This window comes from Camellia sinensis, chromosome 3, assembly GCF_055761805.1.
Source record: "Camellia sinensis isolate YWXY chromosome 3, ASM5576180v1, whole genome shotgun sequence".
NCBI lineage: Eukaryota > Viridiplantae > Streptophyta > Magnoliopsida > Ericales > Theaceae > Camellia > Camellia sinensis.
The window spans coordinates 22,663,288-22,685,273 of record NC_138963.1 but is presented as its reverse complement, the minus strand read 5'-3'; the positions used below and the strand labels follow the sequence as shown (position 1 = coordinate 22,685,273).

Sequence of the window (21,986 nt, the reverse complement as noted above, 5' to 3'; positions counted from 1 at the left end):
TAATATTATCATGATACTCAATATTTACTGGCTAAAATATTATTATTATTATTTTGTGGGACTCACATAGAATTTGTGTGTTGACAAAATCAAAGGGTTAGTATCTATTTTTGTAACAAAAATCAAAAGCAAGTATTTATGTGTTACAACCCAAACCCAAACCCGACCCTATGAGTTTAGTATCGCAACCGGCCAGTAACCCATGGTTACCAAAGGCCTACTTAACAATAATGACAGTAATACAGAGTAAGGGACTGGCAGAAGCCAAACAGTAAATAAAAAGATATCCAATGAGCTGTGAAAATCTGAATGCAAAAAGACTTTTAAGAACAAGCCACATTCATAACCAAAACATATATACATCTCAGATATACATAATATTCAGTTTAGGGACCTAATCCCTTCACCATAACTGTACAACCACGTTTTATTCAGTCAGTACAAAACAGAGACAAAAAGGGTGATTCTGGAACACCCCAAAACAGCCTTGGCTTGAACGGATTTGGAACCTCGAAGTGAGGCACAATGGTTGGCTTGACAAAACTGGAGCTTAACTCGACGCTCCTAGCTCCGGTTCGGTGCCTGGACACCTACATATAAATATAAACAGTGAGCTAAAGTCCAGTGAATAACAATTGTGTAAAGAGGTTAAGAATGAATGTCCTTTCAGTAATTAAATAGTCATATCAGCCATTTAAAAACCATAACAGTCATATGTGGTACATCCAATAGCAGAACAGTACAGTAGGTCTTAAAAAACCGAACAGTCAGTTGATGGTCATCAAAACAGTATACAGTATTGGTTCCAATCATTGGAACCGACAGAGATCTCTGTGACAGTAGCAGTACAGTAACAGTACAATAGCAGTAACAGTAACAGTAAGTTACTATGGATGCCACGAGTACAATTCATAAAATAGGACAAACATTCATTCAGTAAACAGTATCACTTCAGAAAACAGTACAGTTGATTGTTCAGAAATAATCATAATTGAACATATCTTTACTATATTGTTACTCACAGAGTACTAGGCTATAGGCTGGCTAATTAGCGTCCTCGGATGCCAACCCTACACAGTAATAGAACGAACGCACACTAAGTTACACACTTGAGAGTAATGACTTAACCCCTATCTTGACTTGGTGTGGTTCTACATCAATAACCTCATTAAGATGCCTTAAACATGGCCTAGGAATGCCTAGGATGGAATAAGGATACAAAAATACACTTTAAAACACTTTTCAAAATTTGCTGAAAATAGGGGTCTCGCTCGAGCGTGGCTTTCTACGCTCGAGCGAGCTTACCAAAACAGAGGGGTCGCTCGAACGTGGACTTCCTCGCTCGAGCAGTCTGCAAAAACATGAAAAGTACTGGTTGTTGAAAATCTCTGCTCGATGCTCGCTCGAGCGAGAGACACGTTCTTCGCTCGAGCGTGCGTCTGCACACGCAGAAAACCTGAGAGCTTGCAATCTACGCTCGAGCCAGCATTCCATCGCTCGAGCGGAACTCAGAACACAAAGGCGGTTGCTCGAGCGTGGAATCCTTCGCTCGAGCGTAGAAGCCAAATTCTGGGTTTTCTAGATTTGCTTCCAAAGCTCAAACCAAGCATTCAACACCTCAAAACTCAATCTTTTGGGCCAATTTTCTAGAAAACACTTGGAAACTCATAATACAACAAGTTTTGAAGATTATTTAATAAAATCAAAACCCAAAAGTAAACCAATTGAACACCAATTTCAAAGAAACTAGAAGAACAATGCAAGAACATAACATGCATGAGTTCCCATGAACTCTAATGCTCCAAAACATGATCAAATGCAAGATTGAGCTCAAGAACATGGTGAATTCATGGACCTCTACCAAAATATGAACATGCATGAGGAAATTCTCATAAAAACAAGCTCAAAATTCAAGAATATGTATATGCATGCATGAATTAATTCTCAATTCAACTCTTAAATTAATTCTTGACTCTAAACTCCAAATTTTCCCATGAACCATGCAAGAAATAACTTATATTCACAATTGAGAGGATGAATTCCTTACCTTAAGTCTTCAATTCTAAGTGTAGAGGCCTAATTATACAATTCTCCTTCAAATCTTCTAGGTTCAAGCAAAATCTAGGTGAATTCAACCTTGTTCTCCTACTCTCCCTCTCTCATACGGTTTGGTCTAGGGCAAGGATGAAGAATGGTGTAAGAATTGAGTTCCAAACAAGATTTGTAAAAGTGGCCCACCCAATGGCAATTTCGTAATAACTCAAGTTGATGTAATTTAACTTTAATAATTCTAATTTAATCATTCCAAATTGAATTTTAATTAAACTTACCATAAAATCACATAAATTCTAATTAGCATATAACACTAATCAATTTCTGATTCGGTCGTCGATAAGGCTTTTAATTCGCAATTCGGAACTTAAAACATGAACAAATCATTCTATAACAAACAGATAGAAATGCAATTAAGACAACACACTCATGTAATCAGCTCAAGATTTCCTCATAATCAATCACTTATCATTCTTAAACATGAATTAACATAAATCAGAGGTGAGGGTTGTCACATTATGGTATCGTGATTGTCATAACTTTTGCCCTTACTAGTAAAGGAAAATACTGAATAATTTGATGTAAACAAAAGAAGTATTTTTGCCTATAAAAAACTTCAACACGTTTCTCTCTCTCTCATATGGATATGCAAATTGTGCCCTGTGATTTGAGGATTATTCCTAGACTGACAAGAAGAGGTAATCAAACTGATATAAATGTTGGTGGTGGTTAATTCTATTTTGACAAAGAAAAGGCAATTAAGTACTACTACTGGATTCATCATTTGTTTTGCTTTTGTGAATGGGACTCAATTAAGTACTACTACAAGTTGAAAAAGACTTTTGAATGTTTTGAGTAAAAGTATTTTGTTCAAAAAATGTAATTGACCAATAACCCTAAGCCCCAGCCCCCCTTTAGAGGTAACAAATTAAGGATTTTTCTATAAAATTAGAATTTATGAAGCCAATTCCAAAAATTTATGTTGGCCCATTTGGTGGTGACCTATGTGTGCACGAGGCCCACTCCTTTACCACATCACTATCAACCCAATACAATTGAACACCTTATAAAGTGAAGACTTCTTCTTCCTTGTACCAATGTAGTTCAAAGGCAAATCCATGTGTTTCGAAATACACAGTTGCTGTCACATATATGTTATACAAGATTAAAATGAAAAATATTACAGTGCGTTATAGGATTATATGGGCATAGGTGATGTTTCTAGCATAATTTTATTTGGGTAAATTACATTGACACCCCCTGAGGTTTATGTTTATTACAGTTTTCTCCCTTACATTTTGAAAATTACATCTCTCTCCCTGAGGTTTAAAGTTTCATAACAGTTCCCCCCTCACCGTAATGATCATCATACATAAAATTAAATTAACAAGGGGGTCAGTGTAATTTCCCAAATGTGAAGGGGGAACTGTAATAAACATAAACCTCAAGGGTGTCAGTGTAATTTACCCATTTTAGTTTGTTACCACTACAGGAAATTGGAGTTTTAGTGGCGTTTTAAAAACGCCGCTAAAAGCTTGAAAAACGCCGTAAAAAGGTACAATGACGTTTAATATTTACGCCGCTGATACGGCCGTCGCAATAGCTCTACGACGTTTGAAAAACGTCGCTAAAAACATTAGATGGCGTTTTATAAAACGCCGCAAAATCTTTGACTCCGGTTATAACTTCCGTCAGACTAATGTATGACGTCATTTAGTGGCGTTTTTTCAAAAACGCCACCTTTTTTTTTTTTTTTTTTTTTTTTTTTATATATATATATATATATATATATTGTTGTTGTTGTTGTTGTTGTTGTTGTTGTTGGTGGTGTGTGTGTGTGTGTGTGTTGCCCAGCGCAAAACTAGAATACCATGAGGCACATAAATGAATAGCAATTTGGGCCCCTAAAGAATTTCTATTATTTCAATGTCATCTTCCAATCAAAGAACAAAAAACTGAAGGCTACATTTCTGTTCTCTAAATTTCATCATATAGAAAAATAAAAAAATGTCATGTTACATGTAAAGAGTAGTGTGCATCAAATACAGACACATATATGAAGCACCTTTTCCAATAATCTGCAGAGAGAGAGATCGGACAAAGTCAATATAGTTGTGTGGTTGGCAGGGATCCCCTCTTATTAACCATCAATAGAGATGCAACTAAATAAACCTGTCACTGTAATATGGGACCCAAACATAAGTTTTCCATCCCACCCCCTTCTCCAGCTTTCAATCTTTTCCCAAACAACTCAAAAACTCCTAAGACAATGCACCATGTGTGGTGATACAACCCCTGGACAAACCCAGGCAACTCGACCAAGCGTTGTAGCACTATTTTCCCTAATTGAGAAAATAAACCTTTATAGCAGTGTAAAAGAAAAATATCCAAAATAAGTTGACAACTAAAAATCATCCAAAGAACCTAAACAAGCAGTCACACATACAGGTCATGTATATATATAGAACCAAAACAATAAACACAATATCAGAGAGAGCACATATACATGTATATATGTATTGTTCACCCATGAGCGAGATCTGGATGATGTACTCGATGATTTTGTGTAATATATATATATATATATATCATATATAATAAAAACTTACAAATCTGAGTGACCGATTGAGCAAAATCTTCAAAATCGAAACTCAGTTCCAATGTTCAGTTCCAATATATGATCTGCAACAAAACAGAGCAGCAACAAAACATGCAAGATATCAGTTCCAATGTATACATTCTTCAAAATCTGGATTGACCAAAGGATCGAAATCGAAACTCACAAAATCGAAACTCACAAATCGAAAGAGAGGAGAACCAAAATCGGAAGAGAAGCGCAAATCTGGTGGCTTTCAAAATCTGCAACAAGTTTTGAAATCGAGCAAGTTTGTTTGAAATCAAGTGAGAGAGTGTTTGAAATCGTGTGAGTTTGTTTGAAATCGAGCGAGAGCGAGAGCGAGAGTGAGAGCTGATCAGTGAGAATGAGGGTTTCTGAGCTTCAAATCGAATGGGTTTCTGAGTGAGAGAGAAAGAGTTTGGATTGTGGAAAAGTGCGAGTGAGAGTGAGAGACGTTTTTGAAATGGACGGAGTATTGAACGGTGTCAACAAATTGACCCAAGCGGCGCCATATTACCGAGATGAGAGACAACGTTTTGAAAACGTTGTATTTAACTAATCTATAATGGCGTTTTTCATAAACGTCATAAAAGAAACGTTGCAATAGGCAACTTTTCTTGTAGTGTACTCTTAATGGCTACGTGTTACTTATGTTGGTGCATAAATGTAATTATGTTATTTTAATATTAAAATTATATATATATATATATATATATATATATATATATATATATATATATATATTGTGATGCATTTGTGTGTATACATATATTATGTCATTCAGTGTAATTAATAAAATTATAGTTATATAATATTGCAATATGGTGAATTGAAAGGGTTGAGTGTAAGTTTATCTCTCAGCGAATTATTACAGGTAAATAACATTCCATATAATTCATATGAAAGGTTATGAGTTATATGATTTATTATGGTGAGTCACAATTGATTCATTATTATATTAAATGCGAGAATTCTTTATTTGTGTGTGTATGTATATAAATTAGAGTTTGTGAATTCATATTTTAAGTGGAGAATAAATGTATTCGTATATATTTTATATTGTGTTTATAGAGATTATTAGACAATTTGTAAGGGTGTTTTTGTGGTGGAGTTTTGGAATTGCCTACTTATGTAGGGTTGGTTGAATCAATACGACTAAAAGTCGGACTGCTATATTCTGGAGGAGACAGACTAATATGTAATATTCTACTACATCAGGGAGTGGTAGTTTTATTAACCGAGAAGGGCTTGAATTTTCTTAAAGAGAGCGAGATTACCATACATCAATCCGATTTATTATATATTCATATATTTGGAGATATGATGTGTAATACATACATAATTTAATATAGTGGACGAGCGGTAATATCCATGAATGTAGATAAATTTTTCAAATCACGTAAATCTGATATTTTCTCTTCTTACTCATATTTATTTTGATTGTACAATTATTTATTTATTTTGATAAACACTCCAACAACTTACAAAAACAAAAATCAATTGTTTCAATATCAACTACCTATCAAATACTAAACACGTTTTGATTGGGAAGTTGATATCAAAATAGAAATGGTGTGGATTAAGCAGAAGTTCCCTACAATTTTAGATAAAACTATGATTTTCTTGATATGTATAGACTATTGAGAAAACTCGGTACAAAAAGGCACGTGAGCATTAATTTAATCACCTAAATTATTTTAATGCACTTTCTTGTGTGTGTTTTTTTGTTTTTTGAATTGAGAAGTGTTTCAAAAGTGAAGGAACTATACGTGTTGAAATGGCAACATGTTTTATGTGACCCAGCGTTTTTAATTTAACCCATGCCCATCTTTTTGAGTGTCAAATTTTGCTGAAATTTATTATATGCTTTGATAATTTCTCCCCCAAGAAAATGATTTACATATGTACACAAATTGGCATCTCCAACCCGGTCCACAAGCATTTCCCATTCCCATTGAGGAAGTAGGGTGGGGTTGGTTTCTTTTCCTCCTCGGCCCGCCATGGCTACATGTATTAAAAAATATTTTTTTGTGTATATTTGGATATAATATTATTGAAAAAATTATAAGTTTGGATATAATATTTGTTAAATAAAAAGAAAATGAAATGAAATTATTTGTAATTTTTTTTATGGGTAACAAACATAATAATTTTTTATGTTTTTCAGAAATGTCAATTTTTACTTTTATTTATAATTTTTTCAAGCCTCACTAAACAAATAATCTAGACCCTTGCTGATATTTTTTTCATTCAGCCATTATTTAACAGTTGATCCATTCGAGCCACATATTTTTGAGCCACCAACCATTGCTGTTTCAAAATATACAATCAAACAAACCAAAAAAATTTCTAAATTCTCTTTCCCAAATTTTTTTTTGAAAAATTATCTTAAAACACAAACCAAACGCACCAATCTTTAAAGTTTTCATTTCTAATTTTTTTTTCAATCAATTATGGTTGTAAATGAGTCGAGTCGAGTCATGCAGTAAACTGTTTAGATTTAGCTTAAAAATTTAACTAGCTAGTTCTAAAATATGTTTGTGTTTGGTTTGGTTTTGGGATATAAATTTTCAAAAAAGATTTTGGAGGATAGAGTTTAGAAATTTTTTGGATTTGTTTGGTTGTATATTTTGAAAGAGTGGTGATTTAGAGCACTAAATTTGAAAATCTAAAAACATCACTAATGAGGTGGCAATATAAAAAAAAATAAAAATACATAAAACAAAGGCCAAACTATCACATCAATGGTGGAGTCCACATGATGCCACATCATTGGTGGTGCATTAGTGGTGCAAAATTAGTGGTATGAAACATTTTTTATTTTGAAAATAGTTTTGGAGTATGGGAGTTTGGAATGACTTGATGTTTGTGAGAGAGAAAAAGTGATTGAGAAGGAGAGAGAAGAGAGAAAAAATGATTGATTAATGTGTAGAAGAGATAGTTCAAAAAAAAAATGTGTAGGAGAGATAAAGTGATTTTGAATTTTTTTTTTTCTAAAATCACTAAACAAAATCTTGGAAATTTTCTCCAAAATTTGTTTCTCAAAAACAAACCAAACAATGCCTGTTTTTTGAGTTAATCTCATATGAATTTTAATCTAGTCAAACTCATGTAATTTGAATTTTTCTAGTGTATCTAAGGTTTCATTTAATTATAGTTTAAAAGTCAATTTATTAGCTAAAAATGTATATTTTACTTAAAAAGTTTGGACTTGTTTGGTAAACTCAATTTTTGTCAAAAAATTTATTTTAACTTCTCTTAAAAATCATTAGAAAAGTGAGAAAAATTAGGAATGTACTAAACAAACTAAAATTTTTAATATTAACATTTAATAATACTATGTCAACATTACACTGATAACAAGTTGAGTAGAAGCTCTATTTTAGATTTTGGATATGTATAAGATTAGAGATTTTCCATTGTGTATTTTTTTTTTATTTATAATTTTAATCATATTTTCTAGCACCTACTCATGATAGGAGTGAGGTTGACCGCTTGTTTGCTTTGAATTTTCAGAATTTATTTTTCAAAAAATTAATTTTTTTATTTTTCTTATTTTTTTATTTTCATTAATTTTTTTAATATTCTAAGTAATTTTTTAATTTTTAGATACACTTAACATAAATACACTTAAAAAAAATATAATATTTGTGAAAAAATCTTTAGAAAATTTACTAAATACCAAAAATACAAAAAAAAAAAAAAACGAGAACTCAATATATTTTTCGTATTTTTGTGTATTTATTGATTTTTTAAAATATTTTTTTACAAATATTTTATTTTTTAGATACATCTAAGTAAGGTGCATCTAAAAAAGTTTTAAAAAAAAATTGATTAAAAATTTTAAAATATACACTAAAAAAAAAATTACAAAAAAAAAAAACTTAAATTTTAAAAAATTGAATCCAAAAAATTAAAACCAAATTGTGAGTCGGCTATAAAAAAAAAAAAAAATCGATAAAAAGTAATATGTGCAAGACTTTTTTGTTATTGAATTTATGGGGATAAAATATTACACTTCCTATTTATTTTTTATGTATCCAGAATACAAATACAGTTATAAGATAAATACGCTTCGACATATTTTTAACACAAAACAAAATGGTTAAGGAGTAGGGGCATTCTCAAAATTACTCACGCTTTTGACATTGAAAATAAATTTATTTGAATGGAAATCATTTTTTTAAAAATATTTTTAAAAGGTAAAAACAATTTTCAAATTAAATACTTATCTATGTCACCAAAACTTTCACCGCCATCTCCGCTAACTCCGCCACCATCATAACTACCGCCCAGCAATTATCACTCACACTATTATTAATACAATTACTAGCACATTAGTTAAAAAGTAACAATCAAACACACAAAAAATAAAATAAAATAAAATAAAATCATAAAAAATGATTTTGTTAGAATAGATCCAAAGATTGTTGTAATTTCCATTGTTAACTTTCAAAGATCGGTTTATCAAATTATCAGTAAACTTAAACCGTAACCATTTCATTTCCCTATTATCAATGACTTTCCCCGACACCAATAATAATAATTGATTTATAGAGAACCATAAATATTCAAAAAATTACAGATACTGTATTTTTTTTTCTTTTTTTTGGAGAATCAGATAAACTAGAAAGGACAAGAGGCAAGATACAGAACATGAACTTAACAAGCATGATTAAGTCACTTGTTTTATTTTATTTTCATTTTGGTTACAAAGTATTTTTTTCTTTTTCTTTTTTCTTTTTTCTTACAATGAAAAACACCTTTCCCAACTAAGTTTAAACCTTTTGTTTATGAGTTTTTAATAGTGATAGACCTCAACATGTTCAATTATTTAATATTGAGAATATATTAGCTTTTATATAGATTTTAGTACTTATTTCCAAACGTTTTCAAATTCTTTTGTCATTCAAATTCAACTTACATTTACAAAATATTTCCAAAACATTTTCGTTTCCAAGCTAACTTTAACAACATACTAAAACAAAATTTTGACCCTTGGTTGTCACAGGAAAGTGTGAATAATATTATAACCACTTTCTTGATGGAAATATTTTCACTCAACTCTTGTCCTGTATTTGACATAGGATTCTGCATGGCAGAAAAAGTTCTATCTTTTATTTTATTTTTTATTAACTTTCTTGTAAAGAACACACGCGATATTTTGCTAGTTACAAGTAAACTACACTACATTATCCGCTAAGCAATAATAGGGAAAATGGAATAAACATATCATCAAATTATCTTTCTTGCGAGCATGTTGAAAATACAGTCAGTAAAATTCAAAAGCATACTTCTCGAGTTAGTTGCCTCTGTTTCGTTATATCTTCAGGTACAGGATAGCAATTTGCACAAATGCTTCACAAATTTTCGTTTGTTTTTGTTTTTGCCTGCTCCCCTGAGAAGAACACTACAAATACCATTTTCTCAACCTGCATGGACAATATCAGAAGAGTCAAATTTTTTTAATGTAAAAGAATTCATCCACCGTTCTTGATAGCAATAAAAAAAAAGTATACCATTAATAAGTAGACTTGGTCAAATTTTCATATTGTAAGTTCTAATGAAGAATAAATTGAGATAAGATTTTTCCCAAAAAGTAATAATCGAAATAAGGAAAAAGATGACCATTTCAGTTGTTACAGGATCCAAAATTGGTTCATCAGCTGGTGCCTGATTGAAAAGCATGTTGCCCCTTGTCGCACGAAACAACATTCGCTCAAACCTAAGAAGTTTGGATTTACTGATAATGCCACTAATAAATCTTAAACCAGATTGATTTGATGGCTCATGTCGCATCTCCTGTAGAATAAATTATTTATTGAATGACCATGTTAATCGTTGCTGAAAAAGTTTCATGTTTATAGTTAATCATGCAAAATAGTATTCAACAAAGCAGCCAATTACCTGTTCAAGTAAAGATGCTGTATCTGCATAGTCATCATTAGAGTACACATGATCATCTAACTCTCTTTCCTCTGCAACTGCATGGCTCTTACTTGAAACAAGGAAACCACTTGCCTGGAATCACCCATGTGAAGGCATGAGAAAAGCAAATAAAACTAGATTTTGAAAGGAATGCTTCATATACATACATTGTCAAGAAACATAACTTCAGTTATTCGGCAAAGGTCTATTTAGCCACAAATTTCATAATAATTAAGTAGATTTAGGTATGTGATGTATTTATACTCCATCTGAAATAATGAACACATTAATAAGGAAAAAACAGAGATCACTTGACAATTTGGGGCTCATGAGCCAATGTTTACAGTGAGTCAAATATAGAAGCAATGAGGCTAGAACTGCAGATATAAAGTAAAGATAATTTCTTGAAGATACAATCACTGTAAAGACTTAATAAACAAGTATTTTTATATTTGAGATAGCAAAAGAAAAGAAACCAACAAATGATCAGGAAAGCTTTGATCACACAAAGAAGCAGCTTGATTTACATATCTGTAAATAGCAAAACAGCAGCTTAAATACATGAATTTGAGAAATAAATATATCACTTGAGTAATGGTAGGTTTTCCCACAATCATTACTTCTGTAACTGTAAAAGGGCATTTATATCGAGAAGCAGCATATAGATGTTATCGGTGCCCACTGCACTCAAGAAAATTGCAAGAAAGTATACCTTCTGCAGTACCATCTTGAACTCTAGCAGCTCATTGTACGTTTGTCGTAGTTTCTCAATGTTATGGTTCATTTCAATCAACTCATGTTCACGCAGCAAGTTGTATCTAGAATTAAGAGAAAGACAATAATAAAGCACATTAGATCATAACTTAATAGAAAAAATGCACATTAGTTCTCTAAGAAAAGTTGCCTTTGCAAGAAAGAGGAAATGGTTCTTCACTTTTTGACCATTTCTTACAGCATATGGTTATTGCTGGCACTACAAGAGGGGGTAAAAAAATCCAGACAGAAAGAAAGGAAAACAACATAAAAATTATGAGGACAAAAAAAAAAAAGGTTCCCTTGTCAGTAGATGAGGATTAATAACTAGAAATGGACCTCTAATTCCTCCAATTCCACGTCTTCTAGCATAGCAGGATGAGCAAAAGACATTAGACTGGCTTTTTGTATTTGATCTTTGAAAAACCGTAGCTTTCTTGACATTTCTGCACATCTTTTTACCTGTGAAATGACTCCCAAAAACATGAAAATAAAAATGATAAAAGGAGACTGTAGTAGATATCATTCCACCTATAAAAAATATATTGAAGTAATTTTGTTTAGCACTAAGTTCATACCTCAAGGTGATCTAGAAATATGAAAATAAAAATGATAAAAGGAAACTGTAGTAGATATCATTCTACCTATATAAAATATTTAAGTAATTTTGTTTACCACTAAGTTCATACCTTATCTAGATGGGCATTTCACAACATCCATCCGGATATTTGGATGCATGAAAGCATGAGATGAATTCTAAATGCAATGGTGGGCTTGGATTGATAACATTAGGAAACTTGGCGTAAGTTCACAGTTGGATGGCTATGGAGTGAGGCATGGTTTCGGAGGATTTATCTCGCCGGCGACTGATTTTTCATGGTGATCGATCTTTTGAGTTCGAGGAGGGGCAGGAAGATGGCATTGGATGCAGACGTGTCGAGATTGTTGAACGGGGGGAGGGACTTCATCGGGCTATTGATTTGGTTGGTGCTGAGATTAAGTGGGTGGCGTCACAATTGCTTCGAGTGTCTAGTAGGGTGGCCAATGGGGACGACGAAGTGTGGCCTGTTGGCTTCGTCACGGGGAGGAGGGCGAGGAAGTTCAGGTTATGGTCCAGTCGGGGGATCGGCGACGACAGATTTTCATCCCTCAATCATCTTACGGAGACGGTTGGGAAGGGGTTGCCTTGGTTCTGGAAGGTTTTTGGGGAAATAATGGTTGGGTGTCCAGGGGGCGTCCAAATCACATTGGTACAGTAAGAGCTTGGCCAGACGGTGCGGGGGTAGCAGTGGCGAGGTCTGTTGGTAGGGAGGTGGAAGTCCAGCAGGGGTCCGAACTAGGGTGGCTCGGTTTTTTGGATTCTTGTTTGGTAGGTCGAGTGGGTGCTCTGGGGGAGAAGGGCATGGAGGCTCACCGGTTGTCGGCATGGGCAAATCGGGCATGGAGCGTCACTAGAGGGGTACAAGTGAAACCGATTGGAGGCCAATTTGTAATGTTCGCCTTTTCGAACAGAGGTAATGCTACTCGGATTCTGAATAATGCATGGGTGGTTGATGGTCGACCCCTACAGCTTGAACGGTGGTCGCCGGAGGTACTGTGCACTAAGGGTCGTTCTTTGCCCCTACAGAGTGTTTGGGTACAGGTGTTGGGACTTCCGATTCACCTTTGAGGGGAGCAAGTGTTTCGAGCAATTGGGGATCGGTGTGGGGGTTTTCTGGCCACCGATGTTGCGACGACGACGACGATGGAGTCACTGGGTTGTATTTGTTTGAAGGTTCGGGGTTCGGGGCATGGAGTTCCGCCGCGGATTCATGTTAGATGGGGCCAATGGCGGTACATCCTTCCAGTCTGGTTAGAGGTGGGTCCGGCCATAGAGCGATGGAGCTCGCCGGAAAATCGTGCCCAGCAACGACCGAATTTGGAATCGCAAGATTTAGGGAGATTTGGACGTCGTGATTTTGGGCGAGAATGGCGGAGGCCAGATTTGCAGAATAATAGAGATAGGGTCAGATCATCTTAGATTTGGTTACCAAAGCAGCGAGGTCAGGGGGCTGGGCCTACCTTGGGCCGAAAGATTAGGGGAGGTACTCAATTTGTTGGGCCACAATTTCGTTCCACCTGTGACCAAAACGGCAAACGAGAGGGACTGGGACTGGGACTGGGTCTGGGTCCATTTAATGGGCTTGGGCCAAATAAAAAACCTACAGTGCATGTGGGCTCTAGGAGGGCTTCTGGCAGTGGATTTGGGCTTAGTGTGGGGAAAGTGGGCCACTTTCAATTGAATGAGCTCTTGGGCAATACAGGGAAGAGTCCATCTGGGCAGAGTAGGGTCCAATCTAATGGACACACGACTCCAGTGGCCAAGATTTTTGATACCCTTTATCAGGGATTGGATCTTCCTCAAGCGGATCGGGTTTTGACCTCTACGAGAGTTCTGACTGTAACGACGGGCGACCCATCGACGTCGGATCAATGCTTGGCTGATGGTGGTGAGGATTTCGCACCTTGGCAGGGGGTGGAGCAGGTGGCCGAGGTCAGTCGTCTCGAGGTAGGGGCTTTTCTGCCACAGTCTCACGACGATGGGGGTCGATATAGGGAAGATACGCCGATAGCTGCGATTTCGTGGGGCGATCGAATGGAGACTGTGGTTGATGTTGGGAAAGAACTATCCCTGGTGGTTCAGCCCTTGGCTATGGAAAGTGACAAAGGGCTGTGGCAAGACGGTTCAAACTCAGCTTCAGGCCATCATGCTGGGTTTGGTGAAACTGCGATTCCTTCTGACGCTGCTGTGTCTGAATGGGTCCTGGACAGGATTAGTGAGGTAAGCCGCTTGTTAAGAGTGTCGTTTGAAGGACATGAGGCAGAGGCCATGCGATTATTTTCAGCGGTAGAGGCATCACGGAGGCCAGGGAGTTCTAGTTCTGGAACGGACGGAAAGCTGTCGCCAGCAGCAGACCGGAAAGGGGCTCGTGAGCTTAAAAATCTGCATTGTTCAATTAATTATGACCATGTCGACAGGATGACAGGGCGAGAGGTTCGTAAGCCACGGGAGGGGGGGGGGCCTTTTGTTGAAATGAGATTAAAAATTTTGTCATGGAATGTGTAAGGGTTGAACGATAGGGATAAGAGGATGGTTGTCAGTACAGTGGTGCGAAATGCTAAAACGGATGTGGTATGTTTACAAGAAACAAAAATGGAGGTAATGGAGGATGCGGTGGTGCGACAAATTTGGGGTGGTCGTTTTGTGGAATGGATTTATTTGCCTGCAGTGGGTTCAGCAGGAGGGATTCTACTTTGTTGGGACAACAGGATCGTAGTGAGGGGGGGATAGGAGTTAGGGGGTTTCTCGGTTTCTTGCTTGTTTAGGTGTGTGGCAGATAGTTTTCGATGGGTGTTTACAGGAGTATATGGGCCGGTTCGTCATGCCGAATGGGCTGAGTTTTTTTTAGAGCTGGAAATGGTTGCGTTCCGGTGGTCGGAACCATGGTGTGTGGGGGGTGATTTTAATGTGGTCAGAGGGCCGATTGAGAAGGTGGGGAATAGTCGGGTGAACGGTGCAATGCGGGCCTTTTGTACATTTATTGATAATTGTCAACTGATGGATTTACCGCTTCATGGGGGGAGCTTTACTTGGTCTAATGGGCAGCAGATGTCTCGAATTGATAGATTTTTGGTCAGCGGAAATTGGGAGGAACATTTTGCGGGGGTTATGCAGCTTCGTTTGCCTCGTCCAGTTTAGATCATTGGCCTCTTCTGTTGGATAGTGGAGGTTTTCGTGGCGGGCCTACGCCATTCCGTTTTGAGAACATGTGGTTACAGTCTACCGGTTTCATTGACATGGTCCAGAAGTGGTGGCAGAGCTACGTGGTGTTTGCTCGCTGAGTGGTAGGCTGACTCAAAAACTAAAGCTACTTAAAGGTAACTTGAAACAGTGGAACACAGAGTCGTTCGGTCAGCTAGAGACGCAGAAAGTGGAAGTGCTAGGGATTTTGCAGTTGTTCGATGAGCTGGAGATGAATGGGGGGTTAAGGGAAGCAGATCTTGCTAAGAGGGAGGCGGCTAGGCAAGATTTTGTTCGTCTGGCTCGTATGGAGGAGGTGTGCTTCCGACAGAAATCTAGATGCTAAGAAGCATGGACACGGACACGTGACACGACACGGACACGCCGACAGTGGTGTTTTGCCAACAGTGGTGTCTGAAGCTCAAAATGCATTCATCGGGGGTTGTCAGATTCTGGATGCCATATTAGTAGCTAATGAATGTGTTGACTCGAGGCTTCGGCAAGGGCGTCCCGGGGTGATCTGTAAGTTGGATATTGAGAAGGCCTATGATAGTGTTAATTGGGAGTTTCTCTTCTACGTTATGAGGCGGATAGGTTTTGGGGAGAAATGGTGTCGGTGGATGAAATTTTGTATTGCTACGGTCCAGCTATCTGTATTGGTGAATGGTACACCGGTGGGATTCTTTTCTACTTTTCGTGGCCTTAGACAGGGAGACCCCTTGTCGCCATTGTTGTTCCTCTTGGTAATGGAGGCCTTTACTAGATTTTTGGGACGGGCTGTAGCTGAAGGCTTGTTGGAGGGTTTTTCGGTCGGATCTTTGGGCGGAGGAGTGGTGGGTGTTTCGCATCTTTTGTATGCAGATGATGCTTTGGTCTTTTGCGAGCCGCGTGCTGAGCAGTTGGGCTATTTGCGGTGTGTTTTGAGACGGTCTCGGGTCTAAGAGTGAATTTGAGTAAGTCTGAGTTAATCCCAGTAGGGGAGGTTGACAGAGTCCCCGTGTTAGCAGCTATTTTGGGGTGCAAGGTGTAAGCTCTGCCAGTTTCTTATTTAGGCTTGCCATTAGGTGCTACTTTTAAGTCGCAAGGGGTGTGGAATGGTGTGGTGGAGCGAGTGCAGCGGCGGCTGGCAGGTTGGAAGAAGCAATATTTGTCAAAAGGGAGACGTTTTGCTTTGATTCAGAGTGTGCTGAGTAGTATTCCGACTTACTTTATGTCGGTACAGGTAATTCCGATTTCTGTGGCTCGACGTTTGGAGAAGTTTCAGAGAGATTTTCTGTGGGGGAGTGGAGAGGAGGTTTTCCGTTATCATTTGGTGGGATGGGATCGGATTTGTTCTCCAAAGGATGCGGGTGGTTTGGGGGTCCGGAGTTTGGTTACTTTTAATCGAGCCTTATTGGGTAAATGGTTTTGGCGTTTTGCGTGGGAGCGAGACCGGCTTTGGCGAAGGGTGACTGCTGCAAAATTTGGGGTGGATAGCGGGGATTGGAGGACCAAAAAAGTTACAAGATTTCATGGGCGGGGATTGTGGAGAGGGATTTGGTTTTGGAGGGATGAGTTTTGGGATCGGGTGCATTTCCGAGTGGGAAATGGGAAGAGGGTTAGGTTTTGGAGGGATAAATGGTGTGGGGAGGTGTTGTTGGAAGATCGATTTCCTTTGATTTTTGGCATTGCGGCGGACCCTGAGGTGACTATGGCGAACTGTTTTGGGAATGGAGAGGTGGTAGTCTGGGACGTCCGCCTGCGGCGGGTAGTTCAGGATTGGGAGGCTACTCAATTGGAGGAGATATTGGGGTTCTTATATGGTTTGGGGCCCGTTGGGCGAGGGGAGGATAGGGTGGTGTGGACAGTGCTGGGTACAAAAGGCGTCTTTACGGTGTCATCCTTTTATCGGAGTCTGGTGTGGGGGGGGGGGGCAACTACGTTGTTCCCTTGGTGAAGCATTTGGGTTCCGGGCGTTCCATCTAAGGTAGTGTTCTTTTTGTGGACAGCTGCTTTGGGCCGGAATCTCACTATTGATAATTTGGTCCGTCGAGGTCATGTCTTAGTGAATCGCTGTTGTATGTGTTGTATGGATGCAGAGTCGGTGGATCATTTATTTCTTCATTGTAATGTGGCATCTCATTTATGGGGGTTGGTATGCTCTTTGTTTGGGGTTGTTTGGGTGCAGCCCCAGAGGGTGTTGGAGATGCTATGGAGTTGGGGAGGGGCTCGTGTTGGTCGTTGATGTCGGCGGATTTGATTCGTCGTGCCTTTTTGTTTGATGTGGCTGGTTTGGTTGGAGAGGAATCGACGGACGTTTCTCGACATTACTCAGTCGGTGTCTTGGCTTCAGAATCGCTTGTTGCTTAACCCGGATATATTTGTTTTCATAGATTTTTTGGATAATATTATTGGTTAGGAGTTCTAGATTCTTTGTATTCTTTGCATCTTCTTGATGCTTTTCTAATAAAATTAATTACTTATCAAAAAAAAAAAAATTTCACAACATCCATCTAGCACCCAAATTTCAATTGGTATACATATTCCATAGAAAGAAAAGCCAACTTACTGAGCTCTTCTATTGTTGTTATTTTTCTCTCTCAACAAATGGTGATAACGGGTAATAGCCTTGTCCCTCATTTGCTTGTATTTGTTAAGAACATGAAAGGCATTCCTCATGATGTTAAAAAGTTAAAAAGTTGGGCATTAAAGTGGCGCATAATTAATCTTTCTTGTTCATCACTCAACTATATTAAGCCTGACTATTGTTTTAGTGCTCCTTGTATTCTTCCAAAACAAATCCATGACACTTTCTCTAAAATAAGGGCAAACTGATAATTTCACAAAATTCAAATTGTGCTCCACCGTCCTAAACTCCCACTACTCACAAATTCTCTTTGTAGAGAGAGGTAAATGGAATAAAAAACAAGAGCTAATCTAAGATACGAAGCACGGGCACAATTCGGACCCGTCCTCTTGTTAAAGACCAATATAAAGGCAAGTGAAGCAGAAGACTTCCATTTCCACTTTACTGGAAGAAACAAAGACTGTATAAATTTGTACACGTATATATAACTCTAGTGACATAAAGTATCTCACATCACAACATAGCTTGTACACTTAGATAGCTAAAATGGTTGAGTGTAATTTTATTTGTCAATACTTAATGGAAAGATGATGATGTAGATACCAACAGACTTCTCTGTTCAATGAGTTGAGGAAGCATGAAAACTGCAAATACAATTACACGGGCAGGAATTTATGCCATGAGCTAATTATACTAACAACTTTATTTACCACACACAACATAAAGCTAGAGAAAACATAGGTTTCCATCGATGTTGGGTTTTAGTTGTAGTACCTGTACTGAATATAAAATGTGCAAACCATTCATTACAAGAAAAAAAGTAATAAAAGTTTTGATTAAACATTCTATACAAAAGCAAATAGCAGTTCTTATAAACAATACCTGATTAACAAATGTTCGCTGGAAAGGGCTTTTATCAGCATTCAACTGCCAAGAACAATTCATAAAAGTGAGTGCATTGATCAATTAATAATTAAAAAATAAGAAAAAAAGGTCCTTTATTTTTTATTTGGTTAGAAAATAAGCTAACAATTTTGTAAAAGAAAACCGAGTAAAACTACATTTTTCACAATATGAAAATTATGGCAGAGTTTCTCCCCAAAAGAAAAACGAGATTGAACACAATTCCAAATTCACAATCTAATAAAGATTACATAATTCTAACTGCTTACACCATCAGTTCTGTTGAGAAAATCCAAACCAAAATAATATAAACGTAACATCAGTAAATAATGGGTAAACTACACGTAGCATCCCTACACTTTATCCCAAATCCCAGTTTGGTCCCTCATTTTTCAATTGTAAAACTCAACCCCTCCCACTTACAAGCAACTATCAATGTGGTCCTTCTATTAACTTCTGTTTGCTAAATTGACCGAAGATGCTCACATGGGCTCTCTATACAGTGCAAAACCCAATAGAGGAAGATAATAAGTAAAATTCCCTCTTCTTTGTTTCTTTGTGAAGATTCAAATCAAATTAATAGAAACCTAGCATCAGCAAATAATAGGTGAATTACAATTAGAATCCCTACAAATTACCCTAAATTCCACTTTGATCCCACATTTTTCAATTGTAACAATCACCCTCCCACTTACAGGCAACTAACAATGTGGTCCTATTAACTTATGTTTGCTAAGTTGACAACAGATGCTCATGTGAAAGTGAAGCTCACGTGGGCTCTTTATACAGTGCAAAACCAAATAGGAGAAGATAATGACAAATTTTTCCTCTTTGTTTAGACCTTGAACAAACAAACCACCATTACAACCACCACACCCCTCATTACTTCCCACACCACCCCCTCACCACTTCCCCCAGGACACCATCACCCCCTTCACCACTTTCCCCAACTACCGCCATCACCACCATTTCCCCCACCATCCTCACCCCTTCCCTCTTAGCCCTCAGCCCCTTTTCTCCTCCTCCCTCTTCCCCTTTCTTTCCCTAAATCCATCCCCACACCTAACATCCACCACACCACCCACCCCATGCTCCCTTTCCTCCTACCCACTTTGGCCCAGCCAATCTAATAACACACAATCCCTTGTACCTCGTACGACGGAACAAGATTTCAAGCTTCATATTGTAAATTTGGGATGAGATTTTTGTTATTGCTATATTGTGGATCTTGATTTCCGAAATGGATTTACGGAATGAATTGGGGTGGCAGTCGAAACTGTGGTGACAGATCGATTGTTGTGATGGATCAATAGTGGCGATAGGGGGTAGAAACAACCTCGCTCTAGCTACCTACTAGACCTAGCACAAAATTAAAAATGGACAAAAGATATTGAGGGATCGATTTTTTGATTGAATTTGAGAAGAAAAAATCAGGCCAAAATGTTTGATGGTGGCAATCGCTTGAAAGACTCACTCGACTGACCCATGGAGCAAACAACAAATTTCGCACCAAAATGAGTTGCTCAAGTGACCTAGAGTTGGTCATCATTCATCATCCCTAATTTGAAGGCTTTTGATGCAGACCTTTAAGACTAATTGAGATGCTTGTTTGAATATATTTTTGAGCATTTGCCTATAAGGAGAAGTGTGGTAGAAGCTCTCAAGGATCAAGCTAGTAGAAAGCTCTTCAAGTCACTCTCCTCTCCATCCTTAATAGCTCTGCTTGTAAACTTTCTTTTTTATTCTCTCTAAGCTCCTAGTGTGCGCTGTAAAATACTACACAAAAGATCCTTCAGCATTCTAGAGAGAAGCTCTACTCAAAATACATACCTAGACACATCACATTGCCCTCCTTGTAATAAAATAAAGGTGATGTAGTTGTGCAAATTCAAAGCCACATAGTATAAATAACCTAATTGCACCATGTTTGTCATTGGTCGATTGTGATAGCAGTGTTAAACAATCTGTGGTGGAGTCAATTTGTATTCAAGAGAAGGATGATGGTGACAGATTTGCATTGCAGGGATCAGAGAAATCCGTGGAGTTCAAGCCAACAGGGGTCAGCGCCACTGGTGAGTCAAGAACAAACGGATGTCAATGGTAAGAGTTTTAAGTCACTTTATTTGAGTCATGTTTTAATCTCTTGAAATAATTGATTGATTTGCGAGCCAAGTGACCATGATTTTCCTCTCTTCGATGGTTACACAAAAAATCCTTGTTCTTGTGGTTATGATTTGATTGCTTTAAATTTCTGGCAGATAAAATTGATTAATAATTTGCATAATTTGGTCCTATTCACCCTCCACTATACCATCCATTGCACTTTTTCAAGACATAACAACCTATAAATCCAAAACTACACAAATGTCTCAATGTATGACCGTGTGAAATTTTTGTTCCACTCATCAAATTTCCACTGAGATTGCATCCAATACCATCTCCAATTACAATAACCCTAGCTATACCACACTAGTCTGCGATTTGCGTGCCTAGAGAGAATCAGAAGGTTAAAAAAGCATAAAAAAAAAAAAAAAAAAAAAAAACTTATAAATTTGGAATTCATGAAAGCGAATTAGCACATCAATTGAAGATGAGTATGCAATGGAAAAAAGAAGAAAGAAAAAAAAAAAGAAAAAAAAAGGAGGATCTGAGTAGAGTGGAAGCGTACGTCTCGGAATTGAAGGAGGCCGAGTTCGCCGACGTAAGAGACGGCACGGTGAGAGGACTCGGCGGGGACAATGAGCTGAACGAAAGTCATCTTCTGGGAGCGCATCGGATCCATGGCTGGCAAGTTGTCTATGTACTCCATTTTCCATCAACCGAGTGATGATTGCGATGGAATAGAGACACAGAGAGACTGACTAGATCTCCAGATCTGATGATTCCGATGGAATTAGCCGAATTTTTAAAATTATTTTAATCTGATTAAACAAATTTATTTAAGAATAATTTTTGACATTTTATAATTTTGTGACATTAAAAATGAAATTATTATAATTTAAATGTAATATTTTATTTTATTAATTTTTTAATCTATTTTTTCTTTTAACAAATTAAATTAATCCCAACTCACTTTTCAAACAAAATGCTATATTTCACCCCTTTTAATTATTTATTTGTAAGGGTTCACTTTAAAAATCTAAATTATTCATACGATCTATCAAAAATATTATTTTTTTATAAAAAATCAATTTATTTGAATAATCGTAACTATATTATTAGATCACATTGTTAGTCAAAAAAATGATAATTGTAATTTTAAAAATATACTATTCATTATTTTAAAGACAAATATAACATAACAATGCATCAACAACTATTTAATTTGATTTTTGTAAGAATGATCAAATGAGTCTTACAATATGAATGATTTGAATGATAAATAT

General features: G+C 37.0%; 1 protein-coding gene across 9 annotated transcripts; it reads right to left on the bottom strand.

Moving 5' to 3' along the window:
• Positions 1 to 9,197: 9,197 nt before the first annotated feature.
• On the bottom strand, positions 9,198 to 21,532 carry LOC114297491 (V-type proton ATPase subunit a1). 9 transcript variants are annotated; one of them, XM_082919271.1, is made up of 7 exons: positions 21,269 to 21,531; positions 18,580 to 18,624; positions 11,690 to 11,812; positions 11,310 to 11,415; positions 10,577 to 10,690; positions 10,298 to 10,471; positions 9,198 to 10,101 (listed from the first exon to the last, which is right to left on the bottom strand). In XM_082919271.1, exons 4-7 carry the CDS (start codon positions 11,379 to 11,381, stop codon positions 10,030 to 10,032), a joined length of 432 nt encoding a protein of 143 aa, XP_082775397.1. In that variant the 5' UTR covers positions 11,382 to 11,415; positions 11,690 to 11,812; positions 18,580 to 18,624; positions 21,269 to 21,531; the 3' UTR covers positions 9,198 to 10,029. The 9 variants fall into 9 exon arrangements, with proteins under 9 accessions (XP_082775397.1, XP_082775399.1, XP_082775393.1 ...); XM_082919273.1 differs by having other exon boundaries at positions 9,766 to 10,101; positions 11,690 to 11,881; positions 21,269 to 21,448; XM_082919267.1 differs by lacking the exon at positions 11,690 to 11,812 and having other exon boundaries at positions 9,766 to 10,101; positions 21,269 to 21,532.
• Between the last annotated feature and the right edge of the window lie 454 nt (positions 21,533 to 21,986).

Excerpts from the sequence above, each read along its gene's own strand:
- LOC114297491 (XM_082919266.1), bottom strand. The coding sequence starts at position 18,620 with ATGCTGATAAAAGCCCTTTCCAGCGAACATTTGTTAATCAG. Across the intron at positions 10,691-11,309 it reads TCAAGATGGTACTGCAGAAG|GCAAGTGGTTTCCTTGTTTC; the intron begins GTATACTTTCTT and ends GGGTGATTCCAG. Across the intron at positions 10,472-10,576 it reads CAGCATCTTTACTTGAACAG|GAGATGCGACATGAGCCATC; the intron begins GTAATTGGCTGC and ends TTTATTCTACAG.